We start from the raw sequence: 23,353 nt of genomic DNA on the forward strand, positions 1-23,353 counted from the left end.
GAACATTACCACAAGGAGGTTAGTATGCTAAAACACATTAGCAGAGCCATATTTATTGCCTTAAAAATCAGACAAGACCAACTATTTTTAAAATAATGTTTGCTTTAAAATGAATCATTTGCCCATAGGGGTGAGGGTGGATGGGAAAGAGCCCAGCTGATTTAGAAGGTAATAAACCATGGCTCCTCCCACCCCACCAAGAAACTTGTATAAATTAGATAATATATAAGCTATAATTATATAAATTATAATGTGATATTTGTGATTTACTTGACTTTTACCAGCCAGTCTACTCGGCTAGAATTGTCCTATTTCCCACTGAATATATATTTTTTTAAAACTTCATCTTTTCTGATATGAAATGTAGATCATAGCATGTGTCCTCACATGGTGGCTCAGTTTGAGAAACAGTAGTAATGCTCCCTTTGCCTTTATGAAGCATCTCACCTTCCTGCTGGCCGGGCCGTTTTCTAGATGTGCTCCTACAAGTCAAACGGCTTTCTGTTGGTTGTCTGGTACTGCCATCCCAATAGACTCCCTAACCTTTAGTCCTTTTAAAAAATTAAACAGATGCAAGAAATATGTAAGTAGTAAGACTGCTTACGTTGTGGTGTTTTCTGCAACTGACTGCAAACACGTGTGTATTTTTTCCAGCCATACATCCTGGCAGAGGAGCTGCGTCGGGAGCTGCCCCCGGATCAGGCCCAGTACTGCATCAAGAGGATGCCCGCCTACTCAGGCCCAGGCAGTGTGCCTGGCGCCCTGGATTATACTGCATTCTCTTCCGCTCTCTATGGGGAGAGCGATCTGTGATGCTGAGGTTCTGTAATCACTGATCCCATCAGAATGCAATAAAAGCGGAAGTCACAGTTTGTTTCCTGGAAACTTTGACAAACTTTATTAAGTTGAGGGCAGGGGGAAGCCTTTTGTAGTTCAGTAATTGCCAGCAGTATAACACAGCTAAAATGAAGCTTCTACAGTCTATGACATAGTGTGCTTCATAAATAGGTTTATTTCTGAGTGTTTAGCTACATGTAATGAAATATCGGGTTGATTTGTTTCTTTGATTAAACAGAACAAATTACTTGAGTAATAGGAAATTAGGAGGATCTAGGGACAGAAGGAAAGTGAAAAATGTGAAAATACAAAATACCCAAGATTTAAGAATGAGGGGGAAAGGAACACAAATTGGTAAATAAATGTTTGATATTTTTAAAAAATTTCGTTCATCTCTAACATGCTTATTCATGATTGCCCCTAGGGAAGTATATTTGGGATTCTAGCGTTTTATTTTCATGCTTATCCAAAGATTACTATCGTGTCCTCAACTGAATTTAATATTGTGAGATGGAACTTCCAGGGATTAAAAGCAGACCACCCAAAACATTTTTGGTACTTACAATTTTTAAAATAGAGTGTATAGTCATCTCTTCATTATTTAGGACTGGGTAGTCAACTCCATTAGTGACTTTTTGATGCTTCTCTAGACCTAAGGAAACATGGAAGTCAGTTTAATTGCCCAAGAGAAGGATGCAGTCACTAGGTAAAATGAGGTTTTTAGGATTATTTATTGATTCCAGGTTCCCATGCTTTTTGTTAGAGCTTATTAGTACAGGTTCTCGAGAGATGATCATATAAAAGCGCTCTGTTTTTAAATGAAGAGGTTTCTATAGTAGTGGTTCATAACAAGGCAAGTCAGAAACTGTATCCTGCTAGCCCTCCAGTCAGGACTCCTTTATGACCTGTTAAGGAAAAGCCAGAGTTACAGTAGGAACAGACAAATTCTCAGCAATAGTGGAGGTGAGTTCTTTCTTTGCGGAACCTTTACGTATGTTTTGTGTAGTAGGAATAACGAGGTGTTTTAGCTAGTGTGCAGTGTGTGTTCACCCCTGGGACTGGACAGCGTATCCTAACAAGTCCCAAGTCTGCTTCTGACTGTTTGTTCATTTTTTTTGCTTGTACTGCTGTAGGCTATAATTCCACCCTCTGTTTTTCCATCTTGTTGACAGCTTGTAGAGAATAAAGCAGGAATTCTTTTTACATCTGAGTCCTTAACGATCAGGAAATGGATTACAAACAAACAAAAACAGTTGCAAACAGCAATTAAAGTGTTACTAGAGAAGCAGTAACATGCCTGTTACCTACTGTCTGTTTGCTCAGATTTTTATAGATTTCCACCAACAGCTGGAAATGTGAATTTCCGTTCCAAGCTGTCTGACACCTTGAATCTTTTTCCTACACTGGCCCATTTAGGACCTTCAACCTTTATGAATTTCACTTAATTTGGTTCATTATTAAATGGTCGGTAGTTTCCAGATTCCTGAAATATTTGAATCCTTGAGTTTAATGCCAAACACTTTTGGGGTGGTTTAGATGAACTCTGTTTTCAAACAGGTGCTATATACCAGCCATATACCCTATAGAAAAACCAGAAAGTTGTGCTTCCTTTGAGGCTACTAGGGGATCTGTGGTGTTTTAGGATGGGTGTGGGTAACTCGTCTATCTAAACTTTTAATTTCTTTACAACATTCAGCAAGAGAGTAGATCAGTACTCTCTGTCTGCTGATAAATGAAGAAAGGAAATAAACTCTGAAAAACTATTTATACTCTCATTTTAGGCATTGTTTTTATTTCTGAAGCTGGATGCTCAAAAATTAAAAAGTTTCTAAATTAAAGTTAATTTATAAAAGAAAAAAGAATCACTATTTTTGTTATTTCAAAAAATAACCATTGCTTTGGTTAACTACAAGCAAACTTCCTCACTTAAAGTTTCCATGATAATTAAAAAGTCATTGGATTAGTATTTGCCTCCCGTAAAGAATTAGAGACTGCCTTATTGGGTAGAGGGTGAACTTAAGATGGGGAATTCATGTTAAACCACTTAGAAGTGAATGATGAATGGACCGGGCATGGTGGCTCATGCCCAGTAATCCCAGAACTTTGGGAGGCCAAGGTGGGCAGATCACTAGAGGTCAGGAGTTCAAGACCTGCCTGGCCAACATGGCGAAAACTCATCTCTACTAAAAGTACAAAAATTAGCCAGGTTTGGTAGTGTGTGCATGCCTGTAATCCCAGCTACTCGGGTGGCTGAGGCAGGAGAATCACTTGAACCCAAGAGGCAGAGATTGCAGTAAGCTGAGATGGCACTATTGCACTCCAGCCTGGCAAGAAGAGTGAAACTCCATCTCAAAAAAAGAAAAAAAGAAGTCAATGATGAATGGATTAGGAAGGAATTTTTAATTAAGAGATCAGAATCCTCGGTAACTATTTTCTAAAATGTATGCCATACTCAGCCCTAATCCCAGAATTTCAAGCTGTGAAGGTCTAGGTGAAGACTTGGGCATCTGTATTTTTTTTAAAACTCCATGGAAGTTCTAATAACCCTCCACTAAGAATCTGTGGATTTGAGGTAAAGAAAAGGTCATTAGTAATCAAGAAGTCTAAAACAGTTAGAGAAGACCTTACTGGCAAGGTTAATAGTTGAACAATACAATGGCCGGGCAAACTTCTGGTTGCTAATACAGAAATGCTTGACATAACTGAGTTTTGGATTGGAGTATTCAGCTTGGTATTCTTTCCTGTTGTATACCAGATTCATCTATGTTCATGGAAAGAAGCAGCTGGAAATGAGCTCTTTACAGCCTTCATATGAAAGGAAACAAATCTAAGTGATACAGAGTCAGAAACATGGATTCTAAGAAGTTACTGGTTGTTACCAGGCTGACAAAGATTCACCCACAGCTTCCCTGGATTGTTTGACAAGAAGACAGAGTGTTCCCACTGTGTCCTTGAGCTTTTTCAGGTTCCTGGAGCCTACACAATAATTATACTGCTCTGCCTGAGACATTCTCATATTTCGGATGGAGTCAGCAGTTATTTTTCCTTTTTAGATTCATTAATTAATAACTCAGTCCTTAAGCCACGGACAGACCGTTATTCTTTTTAAGGTGGGAGCTAGGAGTGGCTGCAATTTGTCAGTGACCCTTGTCCGTGAATTCCCCCATGGGATTTAAGTCTTTTAGGGGTTGCCTCTCCAGCAGTGCAGACTTCCTGTTGTAAAATGGATGGAATGCCTGGGAGTGCACCAAAGCATACTCGCAAATCCTTTTGCATGGCTGGGAACTTCCAAGAAACCACAGTGGCAGATACACAGAAAACCAATCGCCATCGTCTTGTTAAAAGAAAAACTTCAGACAAATTTAACAGAGTTTAGTTGAACAAAGAACAGTCTGTGAATTGGGCAGCCCCGAAATCAGAGCAGGTACAGAGCAGCTCTGGAGCCACTGCATGAGAGGACCTGGGGACTGAGAGGAAAGTGAGGCGCAGAAACCACTGGATTGGCTACAGCTTGGTGTTTGCCTTATGTAAACCGTTTGAACAGTTGGCTGCCTTTTATTCACCAAAACATGGTGATTGGTTCGAAAGTAGGTTACAATCACTTTACACATTCAGTGAGGTTACAGTTCGCTGTGTATCGAGAAACCTTTAGGCTGAAATGAAAATATGTCAGGAGGCAGATTGAGGCTAACCTTTATTTGAGAAGCCTTTGCAAGACAAGCTACGAGAGGAGAAGGATTCTGTAAATAGCTGTAGAGCGGGGAGAAAGGAGACTATATGCATACTTAGTGTGAACAACGCAATGGTATTATGGTTCTGAAATAGATATATGTATTCTAAAGGATTGGGGTGGCAGTGATACCAGGTTTTGCTTACTGACTTCACCTTTTCCATCTCTCGGTTCTTGTCACAAGCCTGAATTGTTCCTGAGGGAGATTAGAGACAGAAAATCCCAGAGCATCAACAAGAAGTATTAACCACCAAAATGGCTTTTTAAAAAACGTATTTAAATGTAGGCAGTTCTTTTTAGCTATTCTCAAGAATAATCCTTAGGATGTGTCAGTAGCTGATTAGAAGATCACCATTGGCCAACCAAACAGCACAGGCTGCTGTGCTTCTGAGACCACCACAGTGTTCAGGTTTTTGTAGATAAAGCCTGCAGTGTGGCCAGGTACAGTGGTTCACAGCTGTAATCTCAGCACTTTGGGAGGCCGAGTTGGGTGGATTGCTTGGGTGGGTTGCTTGGGTGCAGGAGTTCGAGACCAGCCTGGGCAACATGGTGAAACCCGTACAAAAAATGTAAAAAGATTAGCTGGGCATGATAGTGTATGTCTGAAGTCCCAGCTACTTGGGAGGCTTAGGTGGGAGGATTGCTTGAGCCCAGGGAGGTCAAGGTGGCGGTGAGCCGTGACCGTGTCACTGCACTGCAGCCTGCCTGGGTGACAAAGTGAAAGCCTGTCCCAAAAAACAAAACAAAACAAAACCTGTGGTAATTTTTAATATGAGTTATTTTAGATTTGGTATGTCTTATTCAAGAAGGTTCTCAAAACATATTTATCAAAGCACATAAAATATTCCAATTATAATCTTGAATTTATTTCATCTTTTAAAGTAGTATCTTCTATTCCATATTAGCCAAAAAAAAAAAATTTTTACTAGATACCAGACCAATTAATTTTTAGCAGTCTATACTCTTTCCTTAAACACATTGGAAAAAGTTGTTACCAGTATATCCAACAAAACTAATGGAATTATTTTTGAATTTCATACAAGATTTTTAATTATTCCTAAATGCCAGCATTCAGTACACATATGCATGCATGTTTTCCAAAAGAATATCATTCTTTTTAGCATCCTTCTTCCTTCATGAATAACTTAAAATTGTAGCTACATATATTTCTTTCTTTCTCTTTCTTTCTTTTTCTTTCTTTCTTCCTTCCTTTCCTTTCTTTTTCTTTCTTTTCTTTCTTTCTTCTTTCCCTTTTTTTTTTTTTGAGGTGGAGTCTCTCTCTATTGCCCAGGTTGGAGTGCAGTGGTGCAATCTCATCTTACTGTAACCTCCATCTCCTGGGTTCAAGCGATTCTAATTTTTGTATTTTCAGTAAATACGGGTTCACCATGTTGGCCAGACTGGTCTTAAATTCCTGACCTCAAATGATCCACCTGCCTCAGATTCCCAAAGTGCTTGGATTAGCTACATATATTTCATGAATAAATGAGAAAGACTTATATAATGAAAAGTGTAATTATATTAGTATAACATCATTTTAATCTGGACTTAACTGCTTTTATAAAATTTGTTGCATTATTTCTTTTCAGTGTTTTTAATACCATTCCTCAAAATGTGTTAGCAGCTTATTTTAATTATAAAATGAAGTTTTTTTGTTTTGTTTTTACTGACAGAAAATAAGGCTAATCTAGCTAATCATTTAGACAGACTGGTAATTAAGCTACATGAGGGATGTTTTCCATTTTTTCAATTATCTCAATCTGCAGCTCCATTGTTTTGATGAAAATATAATTAAACCACATTATAATATAAAAGCATTTTTTTTTTTAAGTATCGGCAAAGACGTATTGAAATGAACAATTTTCCCCAACTCTTCCTGATTATATTGGATTAAACAAGGAGTCCGTAAGAGAAAAACAGCAGGTGTAATTGGTGGCCACTTGGTAGGTCTGAGACGATGGCACAGCTACAGCTCAGAGGAAACACAGTTCTTATTTGACTTCAAGGAGTAGCTGGCCCATGCTGGCTCACCCTGAGACTGCCATGTGGAAAGAGAAACCAACTTGTGTGTTCTTTAAGCTACCCTATTCAGGGCCTCGGCTATACCTTAAATAATACAGAATTAACCTCAACAGCTTCCTGACCTGGTTGTGTACTTAGCATTGCCTGTCTAGCTACGCTGATGATATTTTAGATTTTATTAAACATTTTCACATTTTTCCCCTCTCAATGGATATTTATGTGCATTTCATCACGGAAGATAATGACATCTTGTACTAAATTCAGCTCATTCATTCATTCATTTTACGTGCACTGCAGATCATTTAAACACAATTTTAAGACACTCTTTGTTTTCTCTTCACATGTCTTCTAGAGTTTTCCTTCAGTATCCATCTGACTCTTCCATCAAACTAAAGTGAGCAGTTTTGCTGTTGAGGAGTATCTATGTCTCTGGGGTCAAGATTCTTTCCCTTTGCCCACCTACCACCCGTCTGTTCTCTTTAACATTGTTTGTGAACTTTTTTTTTTAGTGAAAGAGACAACACGTAGTATGGGTCTTAAAGAACAAGTATGCCAAATGTCTTATCTCCATTGCAATCCTTTCTTTTCTTTTCTTTTCTTTTTTTTTGAGATGGAGTCTCTCTCTGTCGCCCAGGCTGGAGGGCAGTGGTGTGATCTCAGCTCACTGCAATCTCCATCTCCTGGGTTAAAGTAATTGTCCTGCCTCAGCCTCCTGAGTAGCTGGGATTACAGGCACCTGCCACCACACCTGGCTAATTTTTGTATTTTTAGTAGAGATGAGGTTTCACCATGTTGGCCAGGCTGGTCTTGAACTGTTGGCCTCAGGTGATCTGCCTGCCTTGGCTTCCCAAAGTGCTGGGATTACAGGTGCGAGCCACTGTGTCTGTCCTGTAATGCTTCTTATGAGAAGATGTACAGATGACATTTACAGATGACCTATCACTTTCTGCGATCACAGACTCATTTTCTCCTGCATTCCTCCTCCTCGGCTTTGTGTTCCATAAACTAGACTACTTGCCCTGTTTGTTGTTTTTGCCTGTTTCCACATCTCCAGAATTTGCCTGATGATCCTTTGTTCAATAGATTTGGCAATTAATACTCAATCCAATGAAACAACGTGTCAGTGTTTCTCAAACTCCATTCTAGTACATTACCACAATGTTTTACCCAGTATTCCTAATATTTTTATTTTAATTTAACTTCTTCATCAAAGAAGAAAATCTGGCTGGGTGCAGGGGCTCATGCCTATAATCTCAGCACTTTGGAAGGCCAAAGCAGATGGATCACTTGAGGCCAGGAGTTTGAGAACAGCCTGGCCAAGATGGTGCCACTGCACTTCAGCCTGGGCAACAGAGGGAGGCTGTGTATCAAAAAGAAGGCCGGGCATGGTGGCTTATGCCTGTAATCTCAGCACTTTGGGAGGCCAAGGTGGGTGATCACCTGAGGTCAGGAGTTTGAGACCAGCCTGACCAACATGGAGAAACCCCATCTCTACTAAAAATACAAAATTAGCTGGGCGTGGTGGCACATGCCTGTGATCCCAGCTACTCAGGATGCTGAGGTAGGAGAATCGCTTGAACCTGGGAGGCAAAGGGTGTGGTGAGCCAAGATCATACTATTGCACTTCAGCTTGGGCAACAAGAGCGAAACTCCATCTCAAAACAAAAAAGAAAAGAAAATGTATCACTGAGTAATTTATAAAGAAAAGACATTTAATTGATTCACAGTTCTGCATGGCTGGGGAGGCCTCAGGAAACTTACAATCATGGGAGGCCGAGGTTGCAGTGAGCTCAGATCACACCAGTGCACTCCAGCCTAGGCAACAGAGCAATACTCCATCTCCAAAAAAAAAAAAAAAAAACAAAGAAAACTAGAGGCCAATATCCTTATGAATATAGATTTTAAAATACTCACCAAAATACTAGCAAGCTGAATTCAGGGACATATTGAATGGATTATACATCATGACTACAGTAATCAGGTGGTACTAACACAAGGATAGACATATAAACTAGTGAAATAGACAACCCAGGAACTAAACTTCACAAACCTTACATATATGGGCAATTGATCTTTTAGGAAGGCGTCAAGACCATTCAATGGGGGAAAGAACAGTCTTATCAAAAAATGGTGCTGAGATAGCCAGATAACCACATGCAAAAGAATAAATTTAGACTCTTACCTCACACTACGTGGAAAAATTAATTAAAAAGTAGATAAAAGACCTAAATTGAATAGCTAAGCTATAAAACTCTTAGAAAAAAATTAGAGGAAACTCTTTATGACATTAGACTAAGCAATCATTTCTTGCATATGACAGCAAGAACACAGACCAGAAAATAAATAAATAAATACTAAATTGAACTTAATCAAAATTTAAAACTTCTGTGCATCAAATGGTGCTATCAAGAGAGTAAAAAGACAATGCAGGCTGGGTGCGGTGGCTCACGCCTGTGATCCCAGCACTTTGGGAGGCTGAGGTGGGTGGATCACCAGAGGTCAGGAGTTCAAGACCAGCCTGGCCAACATGGTGAAACCCTATCTCTACCAAAAATACAAAAACTAGCTGAGAAGGGAACTCAGCAATGCCCACCTTGCTGATGGGATGTACATTGGTTCAGTCCGGAAAGGCGGGACAACTCAAAGTGGGGAGGGGGCTCCCAGTCATAGGTAGATAAGAGACAAACTGTTGCATGCTTTCGAGTTTCTGACTAGCCTTTCACTGAATACTCAATTTACAGTAATAGTCACTTATGCCTAGTCTGGCTTAGTAAAACTACAGAGAAGAGCAATCAATCAGATATACATTTGTCTCACATGAGCAGAGGGCTGATTCTGATTTCTGTCCTTCATTTGTCCACAAGGGACCTTCTTGCAGGCAAATTGTGAAGCAGAGAGGTATATAGCTTTAAAAAAATCTTTGTAACTATTTAATTTAGGAACAGAATGGAAGGCGGTCTTGCTCAATGCAGTTCCCAACTTGACTCTTCCCTTTGGCTTAGTAATTTTGGGGTCTCAAGTTTTTTTTTTTTTAGATGGAGTCTCACTCTGTTGCCCAGGCTGAAGTGCAGAGGTGTAATCTGTGCTCACTGCAACACCTGTTCCCAGGTTCAAGGGCCTCTCCTGCCTCAGCCTCCTTCACAGCTGAGACTACAGGTGCAAACCACCATGCCTGGCTAATTTTTGCAATTTTAGTAGAGATGGGGATTTCACCATGTTGGCCAGGCTGGTCTTGAATTCCTGACCTCAAGTGATCTGCCCACATTGGCCTCCCAGAGTGCTGGAATTACAGGTGTGATTCTGTGCTTGACTCCAAGATTTATTTTCCTTTTACAATAAGAACCCCATGTTATAGGGTGAAGATTAAATATGAAATTGTATATAAGAATTTAGAAATTCAGTTGACAGTATCTGTAAGCTAAAATCCATTTTTGTATTTAATTTTAGTTTTGTCTACATTCAGGTGCTGGCACAGCCAGGTAAAAGATGAACTGTTTTGTAATAATTAAGAATGCTTCTGTCCAGGTGAAGTTTAAACAAAAAATCCTTCTGCAGTCCCTGAAACAGGTGGCACAAATTCAGTCAATTGATACCCTCTGGTGTCAAGTCTTACAGAGACTTGACAGGTGCAGGAAGAAAGGGAGAGTGAGGCCTTCCAGGGCTATTGGTTACAATAAAATGACATTATTTTTTACTATCTTGTACTTGGGGCCAGGATCATATCCCACAGATTCAAAATTCCACTTATTTAGTACAATCCATATGGGTAATCAAAATGGTTGTTTACCTATGTGATAAGGCCCCTCAACCATCTGAATGGACTTCCGGCCCAGCCAGGGCGCTCTTAAAATGCAACCTGAAAAACTGGTTCAGGCCATGAAGACAAGTGGGGGTCTGGGCCATGCCTCATTATACCTCTCCGGATTTCACATCAACACAGACATTACATCTGAAAAGAGGCATTTACAATCTACTCTCTCCGAAGCCGGCTACCTGAAGGCTTCCTCTGCACAATAAGAACTTTGGTCTTCACAATCCTTTAACCCAGAAATTTCCTTTCTATTGATCCCAGGTCTTTAGATAAACTCAACCAATTGTCAACTAGAAATTTTTTAAATCTACCTATAACCTGGAAGGCCCCCTGCCCCCTCCCCGTCCCCAGTTTCGAATTGTTCCACATTTCTGAACTGAACCAATGTATTTCTTGAATGTATTTGATTGAAGTCTCATGTCTCCCTGAAATGTATAAAACCAAGCTGTACCTCCACCACCTTGGGCACATGTATTGACAACCTTCTCAGGGCTGTGTCATGGGCCGTGGTCACTCACATTTGGCTCAGAATAAGTCTCTTCAAATATTTTACAGAGTTTGACTCTTTTTGTCAACAATACTATGAAGGGATTTGGGGGAGGGGAACAGTGAGGCTCATCTTTGTGGCAGGGATCTTCTGGGGGAAACCAGTGGTCACCCCAATAGACTCCAGAGGTAGTAGTTCCTTGTTCCAGATGTGGTCCACAGTTTATATGTGCAAGACTCTGACTAGCAGGACACAACGAGCCACCTAATGGGTTTGACACAACCACCAAGCCCAAGAGTAATGTATAAAGCTGGAAAGTCAATTTGCTAGTGGTATACAGTAGGAGTCAGATATTTAGGTTCACTGATCACCACTTCTATCTATGAAGACAAATCCACAGGGAAAGAAGCCCCAAATCACCAAAAGGTTGTTTGGGCCCTAACTTCTAAACAATGGGTTTGTGTTGGATGAGCTTAATGAGGGGGAGGAAAGCAGGCTAGCACTAGGCTATCACCAACTTCAAATAGCAGGTTCTCTTCTACAGAGGAAGAGACCCTCGTTAGTCCTACTCCATCCATGGGTATATTTATATTAGTTTCCAAGGACTGCTTTATAGTTTCTGAGGAAGTACAAAAACGGAGTGGCTTAAAGCAACAGACGTTTATTACCTGACAGTTCTGGAAGTGAGAAGTCCCAAATCAAGGTGTAGGCAGAGTAATGCTTTTTCTGAAACCTACAGGGGAGAATCCTTTCTTGTCGCTTCTAGCTTCGGGTGTTTGCCGGCAATCCTTGGAGTTCCCTGGTCTGCAGGTGCCTCCCTCCAATCTCCGCCTTTGTCGGCAAGTGGCTGTTTTCTCCTGTGTGTCTCCTCTTCTCATAAGGACACCAGCTATGCTGGATGATGATCTCATAACTAAACTAACCTGCAGCAAACCTATTTCCAAAAAACGCCATTAACGTCATTTTTTTTTTTTTTTTTTGAGTCTGAGTCTCTCTCTGTCACCCAGGCTGGAGTGCAGTGGCTCAATCTCTACTCACTGCAACCTCTGCGCCACCTCCCCTGACAGCTCCGTCTCCGGTTCAAGCGATTCTCCCACCTTCGCATCCCAGTAGCTGGGATTACCGGCGCATGCTACCACGCCCAGTTAATTTTGGTGTTTTTAGTAGAGACAGAGTTTCACCATGTTGCCCAGGCTGTCTTGAATTCCTGGCCTCAAGCGATCCACCCATCTCAGACTCCAAAAGTGCCGGGATTGTAGGCATGAGCCACCACACCCAGTCCAAATAGGGTTATATTCTGAAGCACTGGAAGTTAGGGTTTCAACATATCTTTGAGGGGCACACATTGCAACCCATAACAGTATTCTTGGAACTTTAAATTGCGTCAGTTTTTGTACTAGAAATGCACTCCCCCTTTAGGCACTATGTATTCCTCTAATCTTGTTACCGTTTTATGACTTTAAGAAATACAGAATTTGGTCCGTTTTAGGTGAGAAAGTAAACTTTGATGACTTGCATCAAACAGGAACTGAGGCACAACTCCTGGAATTTCCGGTAAGAGAACGTGAGTAGGAATACAGTCACTGACTAAAGATCATTTTTCAAGAAACATGCCAACAAACTTTGAGGGATACGTGATAACTGAAAAACTAGCCCTTATGATCTTTTTGTTTTTAAACGAGTGCATCTTTACACAGTTACATTTTAGTTAAATTTTACTACTACTTTTTTTTTTTTTTTTGCAGATAAAAACTCAGGAGTTGAGAAATGAATAAATATAACATGAGAAAACCATCATGATTTATCAAGCCTGGATAAATAATTTAATAAGTCCTGCATAGAAGACCATGTTTTTTTTTTTCTTTCCTCTTTTTCTTTTTCTTATTATTTCAATAGGTTTTTGTGGAACAGGTGGTGTTTGGTTACATGAATAAATTCTTTAGTGGTGACTTCTGAGATTTTGGTGCACCCATCACCTGAGCAGTGGACACTGCACCCAATGTGTAGTCTTTTATCCCTCACCCCCCTCCCACCCTAGCCGTTATCATCTTCAGATTTTTGGCTATTCAGGGCCATCTCATTCCTCCCTCCCTTCTTTGTTGCATTCTCTCTCACCTACTCCATTCCCCCAACCTTCAAAGTAAGACCACCGTTGGTAAGAATGTTATACGCATTATGATACTTTTTCATAAATCTTCAAAATTTCATTAAATCTTCAAAATTCAGTTATAATTACATACAGTAAAATGAGAATGGCATGCAAATTTGTACCTTTTTTAAAGCTTAGTAAAGTCATAATTTGGTTACAATTTTTATTTTTCTAGATACATGTGCTTTTCCTCACATCTACCATGCTCAGCATTACAGAGCTGTCCTTTATTTTAGAATTCTCTAAAGTGCTGTATTGTACAGAGGGAGCTTCTCCTGACTGGAAAAGCTGTACCTGGCACCACTCTTCCTTCAGGACCCAGATTCTTTGAAACGTTTCCCTAGCCCCTTTGAATACTGTAGCTCTTTTAAAACTTATGTGGTTCTTTTTTCCCTGTTCAGTTATTAATCTAACTAGGTTGTGAATTCCTCCTCCAAGAAGGGGGTAGGGGTGCGATGTAGCTTGTCTGATTCTGGATTCAAAGTGTCTACTCCAATGCCTACCACATAGTAGGTGCTCAATACATGTTTACTGTCAATAAGTGACAATTAACACCCCAATATGGTACTTCAGAGTTTTCATAGCGCGGTCACACGCTCTCATTTAATGCCTACTACAATCCTAAGAAATTCTAATTACTACCATCCTAACATTTCTTATTTATAGAGTGTGGAGATCAAGAGGTTAAACGTCTTGCCCAGCGCCAGTCAACAGCAAAACGGAACTAAAATTTCAGGCTCTGGACACCACACAGCGTGTCGAGGTCAGCACGAACTTGCCGCTGCGACTTTTCCTTGGAGGGGCCATTTCGGCTTGCACTTCCGGAGCCTGGGCGCAAAGACCCAAAAATACGCCTCGCGGGGAACTGGTGAGCGGGACTGCATCTCCCAGAGAGCCCCTGGGCTAAACCGCAGATGAGTGGTTGCCATTGATAGCCAATGTGGCTGCGAGGAGCTTGTGCAAACCAATCACAGTCTGGAAGGGGCGGGACCTCCCACGCCGGGGCTAGATTGAGCGCAGAACTAACGGCGCTGTGAAGGGCTCCTAACCTCTGTGGGGCTTAGAGCCGGATGCAACGTCGTTCTTCTCTCTGGGTCCTCTCTTGGGTCCTTTCCCGTGATCTCCCGCGACTCCGTCTCGGGCCACGCGTGTCTGGCTGCTAGGCCGGCAGCAAGGACTGGTCGGGTGCCCGGAAAGACAGCACGTGCTCCAGCAGTTGTCGCGCCGCGTGTTTGCCCGTCAGCCCGGTGCCCAGCCCCGAGAGAGGCCCCAGGGCGCTGGGGGCGTTCGGGGCCCGCAGTCCCCTCGACGCGAGCCAACAGGAGGCGTCAAACGACCCGGGCCTTCGGTGGCAGGCTTGCCTGGCGCTGGCTGGCGTGGCTCTTGGCAGTCGTCACCTGTGGATAGCGCGTCTTCCCCGCCGCGCCCTTTGGGCGAGGAGGAGACTCGGCAGCATGTCACCCGCTCTCCAAGACCTGTCGCAACCCGGTAACGCTGCGACCCCGTCTGCGTGGTTCGGTTGTGTTTCTTGACTCGTGCTGTGGCTTCCTAATCCCTGGGGCGATTCCCTTTCGCAGCAGGAGACGCCCGGCGGGGTTTCCCCGCGTGTGGGCGGCACCTTTAGAACGTAGCACGGGAGTCCCGAGGGCCACGTATTTTTCTCGGCTTTTTCTCCGACCGTCACCTCTTCCTCACCAGGCAAACCATCAAAACCTGCAAAGGTTCCCCTCCTTGCCCCCGAAACACATTCTTAACGTTATAGTAACTAAACTTTGCATTCGATGCAGCATAAACCAGCTGGGCTTGCTGGAAGTTTTGCCTGGTGTCACGTTCTTAGTAAATATTTGTTACGCACCTACTGCCAAAGAAAGTTCAGGTGCGGAGAGACAGACGAGGAAACTCAAAGAACTCTTTAAAACTGCTACATGGAACTTTTTATCTTCTGCTTCTTCGCACGCTTCTGCAGACTCCAATATGCGCAGAGTAACTATATTAAAATAGGTTTACAGGCTCCACCTCCAGATACCGAGATGGGCGTAGTAATTTCCAGCGATTCAGATGTTGGTGGCCCTGGGATCAACAATGAGAAAAAGCTAATTTAGCACAAGAACTGAACGTAATGTTAGCTTTATAATGAGCTCTGCATCTGTAAGGTCATGCCTGATTATAATTTGTGGACAAATACACCTGTAAAAACGTGTGAGGAGGTGTAGAAACGAGGATTAGTAATAAGTACGGAACAGTAAATATCCTATGACAGAGTGGGGATGTTTAGCTTCAGGAAGAGGGGCAATACTAAATTCGTAACGCACAAGGAAATTATCAGAGGTTAACTGGTGACTTACTGATTCTTGGGTTCTGATAACGGGACTGATAGAATTGTTCTGGAAACTAGTGGAACTGTGGCTGAGAAACATCACGGCTGTTATTAAATAAGGGGTAAACCTGTCATAGGGAGATCATATATTTACTTGGATAATATCTTTTACTCATGATTTCTGGTCTCCCCCTTCCCATTTAATTTAAACAAGTTATTTCCCTTTCATCGGAATTTAGGTGTCATTATCAGGAGCAAAATGCCACTGAAGACTTAGAATACTGCGAATAGTGAGTGATTTTTTTTTTTTTTTTAAACAGACTATGAAAGGAAAATTGTTGAATGTTTGAATGTAGCTTAATCCCCTCACCCCAACGCTGGCTTCTGGAGTTGAGTACTGAGCAAGTCTTAGGGCCTCTGAAGTTCTGAATCAGGCCTGTGCGCCTGGAAAAGACCGTAGATGTAGTCCAGCTTCTGTCTATGTGAGCAACTTCTATTGGGATTAGAATCAGGTTTTAACTTCCCAATAACCCTTAGTCCCTTACTGGCATACAATCTTATGAAACTTCAATGGAGAGCTGGAAATTCCTGATTCTCAAGGTTGGGCCTTAAAACTAAATGTGACTTCATGGTTGTATGCCCTGGGGAAGGAGGATGGTGGGCTAGCAAATACTTCTTGGGAGAAAATTTTAACTACAGCTTCTAAAGGTTTCTTGGTTTCATCCTTTCTTAGTTATGTGAGTTTATTTGGAACTCAGTTGGTGAGTAATAAATGAAAGAATGAATAAGTGATCCAGTGAATTGGTATCAGCCTAATTCTTCTCTGGCTTATTAAAATCAAAGGAGTATTATTTAATAATATTTTATATCTTATTAAATATTAATTATATATTAAAATAATATATAAATGATAATTGTATATCATTTAATATATATTAAAAATGGAATACTACACAAGTGAAGTGATGCCTACAAAGAGGCCGGGTGTGGTGGCGCACACCTGTAATCCCAGCACTTTGGGAGGCTGAGGCAGGCAGGTCACCTGAGGTCAGGAGTTCGAGACCAGCCTTGTCAGCATGGCAAAACCCCATCTCTACTAAAAATACAAAAATTAGCTGTGTGTGGGGGCGGGCGCCTGTAATCCCAGCTACTTGGGAGGCTGAGGCAGGAGAATCGGGAGGTTGAGGCAGGAGAATCGGGAGGCTGAGGCAGGAGAATTGCTTGAACCTGGGAGGCAGAGGTTGCAGTGAGCTGAGATCCTGCTACTGCACTCCAGCCTGGGCGACGGAGTGAGACTTTGTTTCCAAAAAAAAAAAAAAACAAAAAACAAAGTGAAGCAAGTCTGTGCAAATTAGAAATTAGAGATCCAAAAATGAAAGAGAGAAGTGTCTTGCAAGAGACTTGTAGGGCAGTAGTAAGATTGTTTTTAGTAAAGAAAAGAAGGGACACTGCTGAGAAAGCATTGGGATCATTTGATTATGGTGCAGAAAATAAAAATGTACTTTTCTTGCTGTATGTGTTCCCCATTTAGCTCAGTGGAACGAAGAGTCCTAAATAAGTCAGACCTACCTGGGGCATTTTACCTTTAGAGGAGGTGTCTTCTTGACACTGCAATTTATAACTTACATGCACATATTGGAAATTTATTTCTTTAGGCTAGTTCTTAAAGGTGGTACTACCTGACTTATCCCCTCCAAATCTGACTGGGGCTTTAACCACTTAGTCCATGTTTATTCTTTGGAACACTTGCTGTGAATTGAAATACTGTTAGCTAGAAAATAAGATGTTAACGGCAGGGAAGAAACCCCCACAAAACATACTGGCTAAATCCACTCACAGCTGGAGAAAATTCCGCGTGATCTCTTAGGCTTACTAGCCAAAAATGTTCCTTGGGACTCCTCTGCACTACAGTTATTTACATATATTCATATACATTAAACATAAAAATATCTGAAATAGTGTTATAACTAGTCAGCTAAATGGAGGAACTGCCAAACTATAGTCTTATATTTACTGTGAAAGATAATCAGAGAGAATCTGCTTTATTTAGAACTTGACTAGTCAGTAGTTAAATATAGAGAATGTTCTAGACCTAATAAACTGAATACAGATAAATACAATTTTGTTGTTGTTCTTCATGGAAGAGCGACATTTCAGTAGATCCCCACTCTGCCAAGGGAAAGAATTGTCAAGGTGACTTATTCTTTTGAGAAAGTTCTGATGGTAATGAGAAGCCGGTGAATTAGAATGGTAATTAAAGCCAATGAAAAATGACCTCCTACTGGAAAAGCTGGAGGAATACAGAAGGCTAAGAATAGTGAACACTTAATACCAACAGACCTTCTGAAGGAAGACTTCTTAGTTTCTCTGAATGGGAGATCTTATATTATCCTCTAAAGGAAAAAGAAGCAAGTAGATACTGAGGAAGCAGTGGATTTTTTTATTTGAGACAGTTTCACTCTGTTGCCCAAGCTGAGTGCAGTGTCGCGGTCACGGTTCATTGCAGTTTCAACCTCCCAGGCTCAAGCAGTTCTCCTGTCTCAGCCTTCCTAGTAGCTGGGACCACAGGTGCACACCACCAGGCTTGGCTAATTTTTGTTTTTTTTGTAGAGGTGAGGTCACAGTGTATTGCTCAGGCTGGTTTCGAATTCCTGGACTCAGTGGTCCACCTACTTTGGTCTCCCAAAGTGTTGGGATTACAGGTGTGAACCACCATGCCCAGCCTGAAGTAATGGATTTTTAAGGGCTTAAGTTGCATAGGAGCTTTTTATTCAGTCCACAAAATTCCTGCTCATATGTGTTTTATTATATATTATTTATCTGTATTTTCCATCCACAATTCTCTCGTTTCCATAGACAGCCTTTTTCACATATATCCATATATTTATACATTTTGTTGTAAATTCTTGTCTATAGATATTTCTAATTCACATCATACGTTACATTCTGGAATGTACAAAGAACTAACACAAATCAATAAGAAAACAAATTAGCTTCAGACGTTGAAGACTCTTCCCCCAACCCATCGTCTATTATTTTTGTTTATGGTAACTTTCATTGAGCAGAAATCCTTGGTTTTTATGTAATCAAATTCATCGTTTTTTTTTTTAAATTAAGAGTTTGGTTGTTTTGAGTCTTAAGAAATTTTTCTTCATCCAAAGTCATAAAGTTCTTCCATATAAATTATACAATCACTTTGTCAGGTTTCTAAAAAACCAAAGCAGATGTTTTTAAAAATCTTTTGATCTCTTGCTTATGTGGTGGCTCAACAAACAAGATGATCAGAATTTGCATGTGTGGGGCTGGGTCATTTTATGGTAAATAATGAACTGTCTTAAAGCCTGGAAACAAAGTTTATTATTTCTGCATTGAAAAGTGAATACAGTAAGGGCGGCATGGAAAAGTACTAAGACTTTTTATGAAAATGAGAGGAGGAATGGAGGCACCCTCAGTGGTTAGGTTTGCTAAACGTGTGCACTCGCTCAGTGGTGGAGATAGGAAGAAGGACATGTAATTAATATGATATTGATTTGACTGATATTGATTAATCATTTCGCTGATGCCAAAGGACATACTTCATTGTCTGTGGAAAAGATTGTGTTTTTTTCCCTAGAAAGTCTGAATACCTTTTAAGTATGAAATTTCACATGCGTGTCTTATTTCCCTACTGCCACACCCCATGCTCATACCAGATTTATGATTCAGTTGCTCACTTAAGCTCACATGATGTCATTTCAGGGAGAATTGCATCCTTTTGAGAAGAAAGGAATTCAGTTGGGCATGTGGGTTAGAGTCTTTAGTTCTCTCTCTTCTCATTCCTCGTGTGAAATTATCTACGTTTAACAGTTTTCACTGAGATTTCCAAAACTGCAAACCTGCCATTTCTGCCCCAACATGAACAACTGAGAGCTTTAGGCTTTACATAATTTTTCACAGCCCACTGGACTTAATAATTAATATATAGAATACAGTGTTAAGAACTTCAATCCTACCTGTGCAATAATACCAACATAATAAGAGTAGCTAATATTTATCAGTTGTTTACTATATATCAAACACCAATGTCTTGTTTCATGACTTGTGTGACTTAAGGGGGTCCAGTTCTTAACACTTAGTCTCATTTTAATATCAAGTTCCGATAATGAAGACAGGGCTGATGTTTCCTCATCTTGCTGAAGCATGGGGAGGACTTGCCTAAAATCCCATAGCTATTAAGGCAAGCTGGGGCTAAAACCCAGATTTTTTGGGTTTTCACACCCTGCCACTATTAGCTTAACCTTATCAAATTCTGAGTGCTTATTGGCTGATAGGACAGTCACGTCATGGAGTGCCTAAATTAAGGCTACATCTGAATTTACCATGACGACTATAGCTTGAAATGCACCTCACTGCCTGATACCTACCAGTCTTTCTTTCTTTTCTTTTTTTTTTTAATTGCTTGAGGCCAGAAGGTTGAGGCTACAGCAAGCCGCCCTACCAGTCTTTCTATCGTACATGCTTCATTAAGCCCTACCTTTTCTCCACATTTCCCAAGAAGTGATTTTCTTTGGTTCTTGATATACTTCTGGTCAGATCACTGGAACTTAACTTTGCTTTATCAGGAAGTGTTTTATCTCATGTACAAGTTCAGTAAACACAATTAGCCAGTGAGCTGGCTTTGGAAAGAAATAGTACACCCTTTGGAAAAGAAACTAGATATTGGATATTGCAAATTTTTCTTTCGGGTTACTAGAGAGCAACCTTCCTGAAGCCCACTTGGAGTAAGTCACTCAAAATAGTTCTGTGGTCACCATTTAGCCCCAGTTCCTATGTTGTGTACTTGAGACTGGATAGTAAGACAAGGCAGGGTTGTAAGTTTGCACCCAAAGCCAGCTTACAAATACTCTTACATTTACTGGTTTGGGTTTTAAATTATCTCTGTTCTTCTTTCTCATCTTCCCTCACTTTTTTGTCATTTAAATTAAGGAAATATTTGCCAAGTACTGACCTTGGTGTTGCTAGGTATGAGCTCCAAGGAGCTCAAATAGCTTAGAACCAGCCCCATTTGACTCAAGCTTTTCTTGCCTCTTAGGGAGCACAGAAGGAATGGGTTGGTGTCATTATGGTTTGTTTTGAGTAATGTGTATTCACTCTGATATGCTATAGGGAGTTGTTGAGGGTGTTTGAGCGGGGGAAGCAACTGGTTTAAAATTGTTCTATAGGAAGATTAATCTGGTAGTGGTGCATCGGATGGATTGGAACACAGGGTGACTAGGTATGGTGGTGATCTCTTACCTTTGTAGGACACTTGATAGTTTACAAGGCACTTCCATAGATGTATGATCTCATTTGCATGGATGCAAACTAGAGCTCAGAGAGGATTGGTGATAGCTGGCGTGTTTAGTAAGGGCTTAAAGAAAGGGGTTGTCATGGGGAGGAAGGTGGGACCAGTGTGCGTGGCATTTTAGAGGCCAAATCTATAAGGCTTGGGATCCGAATAGATGTTGGTTATTAGGGAGAATAAGGAGTCAGATAATATTGAGATTTTATGGTAAGACTTCTAGGAAGAGTGTGGCCATTTACAGAAATAGGGAGATGAGAATATATGTAAGTTTGGTTTTGAGTGTTAGATTGAAGGGCAGGGGGGTAGTTGAGGTGGCAATATCCAGTGAACAGTTTAAAAGCTGGGCGTAAGAGTGGGACCAGGTGTTTTTGATATTTAGAAGGTCATTGGTGACTTTAGAAAGTAATTTCAGGAGAGTGGTGGAGGAGGAAGCCACATCAGAAAAATAAGAAATTGATGGTTGCTGAGGTAGAACTATGGGATTGGGAAGGGGTGGATGGGGAGCAGTGGGAGGTGTTGGTGATCATGTGCTCTTCCTTAGGTGCAGAAAGGAGGGAAACAGAGGGAGCCAGCCTGCAAGAGGATTTTGAGGTGGAAAAGGTGTGAGTTTGAGGAGCCTCCAATAGAAGACTTCTTTGTACAGGATTAAGTGAAATCAGTTGTACAGTGAGGAGGAAAAGGATTTGGTGCTTAAAAAAGGCAGAAGTTGGGACAGCACATGTTGGAAGTATTGAGGGAGGTCAAGAAAAGGTGAACCAAAGAAGAGGCTGAATGTTACAAATTTTCAGTGACTCTGGTCAGCATAGTTTTGTGGCTTTCTAGTAGGTCAGAGAAACCAGAAAGCAGAATTAGAAGGAGTAAGCATTGGGCCCTTTTCTGGGCTGGGAATTAGAAGTCAAGGAGCATGGGGAGAGTTGAGAAGTTCAAGGGCGTTAGACAGTTATTATTTCATAGCTGGGCAGAGGTGAGGAAAACTTTGCTTGCAGGCCATTATTACTTCTGGCAATAATCAAGGGAGAAGGTCAAAGTTAATATTTGAAAGGATAGTTTGGAATTATTGATGATTTGCAATTATCTATGCTAAATCATTTTATTTAGGGAGTATCTGCACAGAATTAACAAGGAAAGAGAGCCCTGAGTATTTTCTTTTGCTGTCGAAAGTCTTGTATCACTGGCCCACTATTGCCTGTTTTTCTCATCTGTAAAACAGGCGTGGTTGTAGCCTTCCTTCACCTTGGTGTTGTGTTCACCAGAGATTTGGTGCTGTGTACAATCTACGACTTTGTTACAACTTAATGACCTTTCTGGGCAGCATTTTCCTAATGCTGTAGAGTTATGAGTGCATCTTTTATAAACTCTATTCACTTCCTGTTGCAGATTATTATAAATTTCTCTAAAGCTCTTCCCTCACACATCTTTGTCACCTTTCATTCTTTTTTTTTTTTGAGACGGAGTTTCGCTCTTGTTACCCAGGCTGGAGTGCAACAGCGCGATTTCGGCTCACTGCAACCTCTGCCTCCTGGGTTCAGGCAATTCTCCTGCCTCAGCCTCCTGAGTAGCTGGGATTACAGGCACGCGCCACTAAGCCCAGCTAATTTTTTGTATTTTTAGTAGAGACGGGGTTTCACCATGTTGACCAGGATGGTCTCGATCTCTTGACCTTGTGATCTACCCGCCTCGGCCTCCCAAAGTGCTGGGATTACAGGCTTGAGCCACTGCGCCCGGCCTACCTTTCATTCTTTAAAGTCAAACTTTCACTTTCTTTAAAGCAGGTCTGAAGAAAACCCTGTGGAATGAGATTGATGCCATTCTTCAGAAGAGGATTATGGTGCTGGATGGAGGCATGGGGACCATGATCCAGCGGCACAAGCTAAATGAAGAACACTTCCGAGGTCAAGAATTTCAAGATCATGCCAGGCCGCTGAAAGGCAACAATGACATTTTAAGTATAACTCAGCCCGATGTCATTTACCAAATCCATAAGGTAAAGTATTCCCAGGTCCCTATGTGTATTCATTCTGTTATTCTGCAAGCTGTTTCATGTACCAGGGCAGACTGCTATGCTGGGTACTCTGGAGAGTAAAGAAGAAAGAGGCAGTTTATTCAGAAAGTAGGCTTTGGACATCAGATAAGAGTCATGTATTATGTTGGGGACTCAGGATAAGGGGATGAGGTAGGTAGATTTTTTTCACTTGAGGCATGTAAACTCTAGTGAAAAACTATGAGATGCTGGACAAATAAGGGTTTTCACACTAGTGAGCGTGTGAAAACTGTCTTATTTAAGTCACTGCAATAGCCCTGATGAAGAAATGCTTAAAGGTGGTGTCTTAGCTTTGGCTGGTATATAACTTGTTACCATAGACTGGGTTACACAAGCACACATTTATTTCTCACAGTTCTGGAACCTGGAAGTCCACAGTCAAGGTGCCAGCAGACCTTGTGTCTGGTGAGGGCCCTCTTGTTTATGGATAACTGTCTTCTCTTTGTATCTTTACATGACGGAGAGCAGAGAGAGTACAAAAAACTCTCATGTTTCTTCTTATAAGGCTACTGCTGTGGTCTAAATGTTTGTGACCCCCTGAGATTCATATGTAAAGTCCCAGTGCCCAGTGTGATGGTATTAGTAGGTGGCCTTGTAAAAGAGGCTCAAGGGCACTTATTCAGCCCTTCTGCCATG

General features: G+C 41.2%; 2 protein-coding genes across 6 annotated transcripts in view; both read left to right on the forward strand.

Annotated features, from left to right (window-relative positions):
- ACTN2 (actinin alpha 2) overlaps window positions 1-2,047 on the forward strand; it is a 78,773-nt gene extending 76,726 nt beyond the window's left edge. For both annotated transcript variants that reach the window (XM_064383626.1, XM_064383625.1), the window contains exon 21: window positions 655-2,047. In XM_064383626.1, coding sequence (XP_064239696.1) covers window positions 655-813 — 159 coding nt within the window. In that variant the 3' untranslated portion in view covers window positions 814-2,047. The remainder of the gene's footprint in view (window positions 1-654) is intronic.
- A 12,316-nt stretch (window positions 2,048-14,363) lies between these two features.
- The window catches only part of MTR (5-methyltetrahydrofolate-homocysteine methyltransferase), a 104,927-nt gene continuing 95,937 nt past the window's right edge, over window positions 14,364-23,353 (forward strand). For 2 of the 4 annotated variants that reach the window (XM_012459904.3, XM_012459908.3), the window contains exons 1-2: window positions 14,364-14,524; window positions 22,446-22,660. In XM_012459904.3, coding sequence (XP_012315327.2) covers window positions 14,491-14,524; window positions 22,446-22,660 — 249 coding nt within the window. In that variant the 5' untranslated portion in view covers window positions 14,364-14,490. Of the gene's footprint in view, window positions 14,525-14,812; window positions 15,644-22,445; window positions 22,661-23,353 lie in introns of those variants that run through there. The other 2 variants (XM_012459905.3, XM_012459906.2) reach the window with 2 other exon arrangements.

Source organism: Aotus nancymaae, unplaced genomic scaffold (genome assembly GCF_030222135.1).
Source record: "Aotus nancymaae isolate 86718 unplaced genomic scaffold, 86718_ANA_hifiasm-v0.15.2.pri h1tg000032l_0, whole genome shotgun sequence".
NCBI lineage: Eukaryota > Metazoa > Chordata > Mammalia > Primates > Aotidae > Aotus > Aotus nancymaae.